This window comes from Rhamphochromis sp. 'chilingali' (assembly GCF_963969265.1).
Source record: "Rhamphochromis sp. 'chilingali' genome assembly, chromosome: 2".
NCBI classification, from domain to species: domain Eukaryota; kingdom Metazoa; phylum Chordata; class Actinopteri; order Cichliformes; family Cichlidae; genus Rhamphochromis; species Rhamphochromis sp. 'chilingali'.
In genome coordinates, this window is record NC_137930.1 from 26,504,891 (window position 1) to 26,514,117 (window position 9,227).

Sequence of the window (9,227 nt, forward strand, 5' to 3'; positions counted from 1 at the left end):
TCCAGTCCACTGAATGGCTGTGGAAAATATGAAAGAGGACATAACTTTACACATTAACTTCTAACAATTTAAGCCCAAAGAGTCAGGAGCCTTTCGTTCAATAAGGTCAACCTGACAGAGAGAAATAGCAGAGCCTTAAAATTTTCCATGATAGAGGACGTTTGTTCTATAAATTATTACATTATTTCTCCAAGAAGGAGCTGAGGCCGCTTTTACCTTAATGCTACATAAAGTATAGTTGTGTATCGTTTAGGGAGTGGGTATGTTTTGGACAGCTAAACCTGAGGTTTCTTTGTGAGCCACTTCCCCGTCTTTGTGGTTTGTTGAAAACGAAATGTACAGTGGCTGCAGCTCCTCTCTGGAACCACGCTGTTAGACAATAACTAATTACATTATTTCTCCAAGAAGGCGCTGAGGCTGCTTTTAGCACGGCGGGCCTTCTCTATGCTCTCAAAGGTTGGAGTCCCTTGAGGTAACTGTAGACGGTCATTTTCAGTCTCCATGATATTCTCAGCTTCCCCTAAAGACATCATGAAAAACACATTTAATGGGTATAATTAGTGACTGCAATCTTTTTTAAAAATGTCATTAATGAATAACTAAACACAATATTTGTTAAACATTTAGATGCATTATTTGGTAAACAGTAAGGTCCATTTGGACAGAGACTTTTTCTTTTTTAGCATTTTGGTTCTGTTCATTACCACAATTAATTTTAAATATAACAACTTTAAATATAATTAACTCAGATCCAGTTGAACTGCCGACTGTCAGCCTTAATTCAGTGGGTTGAACAAAAAGATTGCACAAAAATGTGAGAACTAAAATGCAATCCCATCATTTCAGGACATCAAAAGTAACTGGACAAATAAAATAAAATGTATTCATTTGAATCGTGCTAATGCAAGCGCCACACCTCAAATCAACTCCAGGGCTTCTATCTGCTTAATTGATAATGACATAACAAAGGAAGTGCCCACACCTGCCCATGAAATAGCCTTTCAGTCAAATGTCCAATTACTTTTTGTCCCTTTAAAAAGCGGGGGGCACACGTTAAGGGGCCGGAACTCCAAAACCTTCATCCGATTTGAATGTGGATTTTCTCATATGAAAGCTGGGCGTCTACACATTATATAGATGCCCATCATAGCGGAAAGTGGAAATTGTTTTGGTAAACAGACACTATTCATGTATTCAAATATATATATGGACCTAACTGTATATTAGAGCCTGTGTTTTCTGGATATAGTGAGTCTGTGTTTTGCTGTTCAAAGTAAAATAATCCTCTAAAACCAAAGCAAAGAATCACTATATAATGCTTGATAAGGATTTATTTACCCGTCTGTGCACCCTCTTTTTAAATGTTAAACAGGTTTCCTTAAGATGATGATGCCTGTAAGTGTGTAGCTTTACCTCTCATACGATTAATAAGCGTTCCATAGGCGCTGTCCATCTGGTAGGCAAATATGAAACTGAGAGGTATGATGGGAGCCAGCATGCCTGGGTTCTTTCTTTTAATAGCTCTAAAGAAAAATGATGATAAACAGAAGACAATATTTAACTGCAAAGATAAAAGCACAACACAGAGATGAGTCTGTGTGTGTTTGTGTCAGATCTTTGTGAGGTGTTAGAATCTCACCCTGCAGTTAGTCCCACTGTGGCCACCGCAAAGAAACTGCCAAAGTATTTCAGAAACTCTCTGGACCAGGCGATCTGCATCGCCATCTGCCGCTCTCTCATCTGGTTCTGCATCAGAATCTGGCGCTCCATCTGGGCACATGCACGCGCGCACACAGACACACAAAAATAAATTAAGAAGAAATGATGAAATAAAATTTTCCCTGCCTGGTAAGATTTCATTTTCAGTTATAATCAATTTCAGTCAATTACTGTTGATCAGAGCTGTAAATAATCATCTGATTCATCAGTTAATTGTTTTATGAGAGTACAGACAGTTTAAAGAGATCTCCATAAGCACCAAAGGCTTAGTACTTTTTAAAAAAGCCCCTAAAAACTTGTAGGAAGTGTACATTACGTGAACAGAGATGTGATTAGTTGGGAGCACAGACTGAACTTCTATGTATGCTTGAGAAGTTTCTTTGGAATTTTTTTTAAGTCATGAAACTAAACCCTGGAATCCACTGCTGTAAACATGCCAACTACAAACACTACGCTCTAGGGAAGGAGGAAGTGACAAACTTTTCATCTCCACAATCTGGGTGTTTCGTACTCCTGACATCGACTCTTGGCTGTACACTCTTTAGGTTCAATGGAAATTACAGGAATGACTTCTGTAATTGACAGTGTTTGTTCTTTTAAAGCCAGCATCCGCTGAAACAAACTAGTGAGTAGTCTGAGCACACTTAAGGGTGTCCCCCTTTAACGGCCCATGTTGTGAATGAGTGAAGAATGCATTTATGAAAAGAAAGCATTTCCCGCTCCTCCACACCATGTGTATGAGCTGCAGGAACGGGAAATGGGGTGACACGTTCGCTGAAAGGTCAGCTTTCATGACGGCTTCATCTGGGTCACAAAAAAAGAAGTAAATGGAAGATAGAGGATGTTAAATTTGAATAAACTATCCTGAAACTCACTCCAGCATCTAAGTACATAGATGCTGCAGGGTCTCCATCTTATAAAAATGAAGCAGTTCAATATGCCCATATACACAAATACGTAACATAAGTAAAGATCACTGCACATCTTTGCTCAGCCACCAGTTTCACATTATTAGTTAGTTTGTCTCCAAAGCGCTCAACCTGAAATGGCCCTCTGATGTACTCATTCCTAATCATGTCCTTCATGGTCACTCCAAACAAAAAAATCTTAACATCTTCAACTCTGTCACCTCCAGTTTTCCAAACCACACATCATAGCATCTTGAAAACCTTTCCTTTCAGTCTGCAACTATCCATCACAAATTACCGCTGACACTCGTCTCCACCCACTGTTACTTTGGATGGTTGGATGCTATTTGAACTCATCCACTTTCACTGCCTCTGCTCCTTCAATATTCTGCCCATCTCCCTCTCATTTTTGTGCTGATGCCAAATGAATCATGAGTGTTCCCCATCTTTCACTAGATGGTGAAAGATGTCACAGCAGAGGTCAGAGGTGATGTGCGAGTGGGTGCACTTTCACTCACCTGCAGCCGTGCATTCGTTAGCATGAATTCTTGTTGCTTTTTTAAATTGTCATCCATGGATTTGGACAGCAGGACACCCATGGCTGCGTTGGCGTTTCTGTGAATTAAACACGCAGTCATTCAAACGTGCTGCTCTGCTCTCATCACAGCAGCAAACAAAATTCCAGAGTCGGGCTTAGAAAAGCCACCTGCTTCAAACTGGATTTGTTTCAGCATGTAGTGACCTCTTCAGGCCTTCAGTGTCTCTTCACTTCAGCTTTAGCTTTAAGCCTCAACTCATTTTAAGCTTTCCCGTTAAGTTAGCGAATAACAACACGACTACTGTCTACACAGAGGAAGTATTTGCAGCCCACCAAAAGGTTTTACCAGAGAAAAAGAGGGGAAAGTGTTGTTGTTTTTTTACTTTTACACCAATTCAGGATTTTTTTTTCTTTTCTTTATTCAAATCAAGCAACAAAGTATATATCTCATTTACATTGACAGTTTTTTTTTCCTTTTTTCCCCTTTTCCCTTTCCCTCCCCTCTTTTTCCCCTTCCCTTCCTTCCTCTCCCCATCCTTTTTACATAAAATATAATTACCATTATATAAACAATCATATCTATGTCTATATCAATTCACGATTTTTAATAATGTCAACTCTAAGAAGCATATTTGTTTACAAAATGGTCACAAATAACAGGAAAAGGCATTGATGTTTGCCAGATAAGACGATGAATTCGCCTCCTTCAAAAATACTGTAAATGCTTCAGCTAGAACCACAGTTACTGCCAAATGCAATAAATACTGAAGCACTTCCACAGGTAAGTGCTTACGAGCTTTATCTTATGATTGCCGATCAGGTATGCTTTTAGACTTGTGCTATGTTTAAAGTGATAAATGTTACAAGGTCAACAGTAATAAAATAGCTGGCTCCTTTTTTTTTTTAAATGAAGGTGATACATGGGTGCAGCTTCATGCATACAGAGATGCTGTCTGACTAACAGGATATGTGTGAAAAATGTGTGAAAAGGAGATTAAAAATTGTGAGACTGCGACGAGAATTTTTGGTCAATGTTGCCACCTACTGGACCCTAAATGGCATGAATACCTCCAAATCACTTTCCTAAAACACCTGATGTCCTCCTGATCAAACGTTCTGCGTAATTAAGCCTAAAGTAAGAGAATTTAATGTTCACTTGAATGTATATTTATTATGATGAGACAGATTTTGAAGGATTTGTTTTTAAATTTATGATTAAAAAGGAGGTCCAATTAGGGCTGGGCGATATGACCCAAAATTCATATCTCGATATTTTTTAGCTGGATGGCGATATAAGATATATATCTCGATTTTTCTTTTTAAAGCCATAAGTTAAGAACAAAAAGAGAGTTCTTAGTCACACTGTGTCCCAGATGTCACACGGGCACTTTTATTTACATACAGCGTAGATATTACTCAAAAATAAATTATCAGCATATATTAAATAATCATGGTCCATAAATAAAAGAAAATAATGTTGTTTTTGTGCATAACAAAAAGCTCACAATTGTGCAGTCAAAATGTAAACTAAAAGACGCTGAGCATAATAACAAAGAGACAGATTTCACAGCTGCTCCACGTCTCTGAACAGGTGCCATTTGTGGTCCTTATACACACACTGTACGTATCACTCCGCGAGGCTCCTCCTCTGTAGCCGTAATTCTCCGACAATCCATCAAGCGGTGCAGCTCCGTAGCTTAGCAAAGTCATATTAAAACATTTTTTGACAGATTGCTGAGCGCTGTGTACCACATAAAATCGGTTCGCGGTCAGTAAGCACAACCAGAATTCATACATAAGGCGCACTGTCGATTTTTGAGAAAAGGAAAGGATTTTAGGCCGTGCAGCCCCTCTGGGCTGCATGTCGTTAGCGTGGTTAGCTCGCTAATAGTGATGGGTCGTTCGCGAACGAAATGGCTCTTGGAGCCGACTCTTTGACGTGAACGATGCGAGCCGGCTCCTTATCGCGAGCCGTCACGTGTTTTTTTTTTTTTTTTTCTTTCTTTCTCTCAGCCTCTCTCTCGCACTTTTTTTCCGCTTCACTCTGCACGCGAGCCTTGTGCTTTACGCTGGGCAGAGGGGGGAGGGGCGGTAGTTACACTCAGTAGCACAGGAACAGAGCCAGAGAGAGAGAAAGAGAGGCAGGGACAACAACATTAGAAAGGTATAGTAATCATCCACAACTATTTTCGGTTGCAGATGATAAAGGATGGAGAAAGTTTATTCATGCAGGTCCATATGACAGAGAATATGCATGTTCTTTTTGTTTTCATATTATAATTTATATTTAATTGTGTTGTGGTTTGCAGTGTTTTGTGTTCTTTTCACTTTAAATTTGTGAAAGGAAAAAGCTGAAAATTTAAATAGTTAAAACTTGAAATGTGAATAGTTGATTTTTGTATTATATGATTTATTTATTACATTTTATGTGGAGTGAATAAATAAAAGTATATTTACGGTGGCCCCTAGAGACAAAGCACATACAAACTTCAAATCACGTACGAACTCTGAAGCATGTACAAACTCCAAAACACGTAAAAACACGTACAAACTCCAAAACACGTAAAAACACGTACAAACTCCGAAGCACGTAAAAACTCAGAAGCACATAAAAACTCAAAACACGTACAAAAGACAACAGAAGTGCTCCAGGATGCTGGGCGCAGTGTTGAGCCTTTGTTATCTTGTGGCTACACAAGCCAGCAAGTACCAACGACCGGATTTGGTGTGTGGTAGTAACAGGTAAATGAACTTTTTTTTAAATTATTTGAATATATATATGAGTGCCTGTGTATAAATACACAAACAATACACACATGCTTTCAATTGTGTAATTTAAGTGATCTAGTAGCTCTGCTTTGGAAGTTCAGTTCATGCTAGAAATGTGTTTTGGAGTTTGTACGTGTTTTGTCTCTAGGGGCCACCGCATATATTTATATATAAACATATATAAATAAAACCACTTGTTTTTACGTTAGTAATTCCTTTTGTGCATAATTTTATATTATTGTTAATAATAAATTAATTAAAGCAACAAAACAACCTGAAGAGCCGGTTCGGAGCCGAAAGAGCCGGCTCTTTTTAGTGAGCCGAACCGAAAGAGCCGGGTCTCTAAAAAGAGCCGGAAATCCCATCACTACTCGCTAACACGTTGACGCCATCCAGCCCCACGCACGGTAACTCGCTAACGGAGATTTTCCGCTTTCATCTTGTCATTGCCTGCAGGTGAAGCTATGGGGGAGTTGTGTTCAGTGCAGGAGAGGCGAGGCCGAGTAACGTTGCGTAGAGACAAAAGTGGACGAAAGAGAGGCAAACCTGCGGCTCCACAAGTATAATTATAACGTAACATAGATTATATCGATATAAACGATATTGTCACATCTTATATCTCGTATGAAAATATATCGATATTTTTAAAAAACTCGATATATCGCCCAGCCCTAGGTCCAATATTCTAAAACTGTCTGAATTATGTACAGGCTTAATGCAATGACTAAGCACACCTGTGGCTTCTGTGGTTTGGATAAAACTGGGGGCTGCCAAAGTGAACTAATGAATTTAGTATTTTGATGAAATTTTAAAATAAAATGAAATGATGTTTCTCACCTTACGGAGCAATCAGACTCCTGCGTGGACTGACAACCAACTCAAACCACCAGCAAACAATTAGCTATGGCTTGGACTGAACCAAATGATGGGTGAGCACTCAGATGCTCTAATTAGTGCTGTCAAATCCGGAAAAGTGGAAAATAGCTATCTATGTGCATGCTGCAGGTGGGGAAAGAAAGCTTAATTGACAAAACTATTATTGCTACCAAGAAGCAGAAGACAAAACTGAAGTAAAAGGATTCTGTGAAGGTAAAGGAATCAAATGAAATCCATTCATTTAATTGACAATTCAAATTTATTTATGTGGCTTTGAATGCAAACAACAGCTGCCTGTCTCTAATACTGTAAGGTAGTCCCTACAGTATTAGAGACAAGGCCAGCAATCTGATGATCCCCTATGAGCAAGCACTTGGCAACTGTGGGGAGGAAAAACTCCCCGTTGGGAAGAAACCTCCAGCAGAACCAGGCTCAGGAAGGAGCAGCCTTCTGCCGTGACTGGCTGGGTTCTCAACTGTTGTTTGCATGACTGAGATGGTAAGAGCCTAATTAACCCCATTATACCCCAATTATTAGTTATTTCCCTATTAAAATTGTCATAGTCCAGTTAGAGCCAAATAAAGTTGGCACTGACATTAGGTTTGTCTTCACCTTTTCCATTTCCATAGAGGAAAATTAAAGGTATTGTGCTAAAAATGAAAGTAAATAAATTTATATAGCTCGAATTTTGTTGACCAAGAACAATAAAATGCAAAGGCAAACGCAAATACATCCTACAGCATGTGACATCAGGTGTGCCACATAATGTCTGACCTCTTGGACCATTTTCCAGAACATGTGATGAATAGCCACAATTGCTAACTTGCACATGTTAGACACTGTGGTAATGGATTGTCCTAAAAATCCAGTTCCTCTCCTGATGATAGAAACCCCTCTATGAAGAATCCCATTATGTTCTTCTCTCCCTTCCAAGGGACTAGGTCTTAGGTCTGGGATCGTGGATTCAGCAGGGTCTGATGCATCTCGATTTGAATTTTCCCATAGCTGATGTCTTTGAATCACAGAAGGCTGCTGCTGTATATGTTCAGGGTGAAGAATTTCACACACTTGGTTTAAACCGCTATTCTGATTATGCTGTCCTCTGCAGCTGCTGAAGCGGGGTTCAGGTATATGCTGATCTGGCAATGGTACCTCATGTTCCGCGTGTAAAATTTGGTTACCACAGCGAACTTCAGGTGCCTCGCATACAGTTTGGTCAGCAGTGGGTGAATGTTGGTCATCAAATCCCAACGTTTTTCTCATAATTTTGTGAGCATAAGTGCCCACAGTGCAAATCGCGCCCCAAACGGAGTTTGACATGTTTACAGATATATTTGCTAACTACACGCGCAAGATTAATGAAAACTGTTTTCTACGTGCGACCGTCCTAAAGGTAAACTGTGTTGAAGCACCTCTATTTATAGACTCATGTGGCAGAGATAGTGACGTCAACCGTCACGGGAGACTGTGACGTGCGGTCGACCGTCACGTCACAGTCTCCCCTTTGAGAAGATCAAAGGATCAAAGAATAGCTCCGTGTCATTCCGCGCATGCTCAGATCATGCGCATTGAAATGAACGGGATATATATTTATTCATTCTAGATACCTTGCTATATAACAAAGGCGACTGCGCACTCAAAGGACGAGGAGAGTTCAAAATAGGGCTGTTCGATATAACGACACATATGGATGACGATATGAAAAAGTCTATCGCTTCATATTACGGCAATATTTTTTTCATGGTTTTTATGGCTGTATCCCAATTCAGGGTCTGCAGCCTTAAAGTACGCAGCCTCAATGGTCCTCAAGGGCCGTGTACTCAAAGACCGCTAAGGCCGGAAGTGCGAGGCTTGTGAAATGGGACGGTCTAGCCTCCGTTGCGCTGCCCAGGTTGCCTAGCAACCATGATAGCTGGAAACGTGTGGTTGACAGAAATTAAGGAGAACATATTTTGTTCGTTTGTTTGTTTCTACATGAGCTTTGTGTGATTTAATAAGCATCTGAGGCTGAGACCACAGGACTGTAAAACATGATTATTGCAAGAACATTTTGAAGAACAGCAGTGAAGTTTTCGCTAAAGCGGCGACAGATGTTGTCTTGGCAGGGATGCATTAAATCAACCTCATCACACAACTGGAAATGAAAAGAGCAGAATAGACAAAAGAATGACATTTTACATTGAGGATTTAAACTTTTGACATGTTTAAAGACACAGACTGGAGATAAATGTAAAGTGCTTTAACCCTTGAACAAAAATTCTAAAGATAATGAACAGATTGATTAATCAGTTAGTACAGAAAATAATAATCAGATTTAGAGACAAAAAAATCATTAGCTGTTTCCCCAATCATCTTAACAATTCTTACCCCTGCAGATGTCCCCAGGAATGGATCGCTCTTTAATAGGTCCACAGTAC

General features: G+C 39.7%; 1 protein-coding gene across 1 annotated transcript; it reads right to left on the bottom strand.

The window, feature by feature from the left end:
* Window positions 1–110: 110 nt before the first annotated feature.
* Window positions 111–3,242, bottom strand: LOC308391649 (plasminogen receptor (KT)-like). Its single transcript, XM_080874306.1, has 4 exons — window positions 3,146–3,242; window positions 1,640–1,770; window positions 1,414–1,523; window positions 111–520 (listed from the first exon to the last, which is right to left on the bottom strand). Exons 1-4 carry the CDS (start codon window positions 3,224–3,226, stop codon window positions 393–395), a joined length of 450 nt encoding a protein of 149 aa, XP_080730432.1. The 5' UTR covers window positions 3,227–3,242; the 3' UTR covers window positions 111–392.
* Between the last annotated feature and the right edge of the window lie 5,985 nt (window positions 3,243–9,227).

Excerpts from the sequence above, each read along its gene's own strand:
- LOC308391649 (XM_080874306.1), bottom strand. The coding sequence starts at position 3,226 with ATGGGTGTCCTGCTGTCCAAATCCATGGATGACAATTTAAAAAAGCAA. Across the intron at positions 1,771-3,145 it reads TAACGAATGCACGGCTGCAG|ATGGAGCGCCAGATTCTGAT; the intron begins GTGAGTGAAAGT and ends GCATGTGCCCAG. Across the intron at positions 521-1,413 it reads GCTTATTAATCGTATGAGAG|GGGAAGCTGAGAATATCATG; the intron begins GTAAAGCTACAC and ends TGATGTCTTTAG.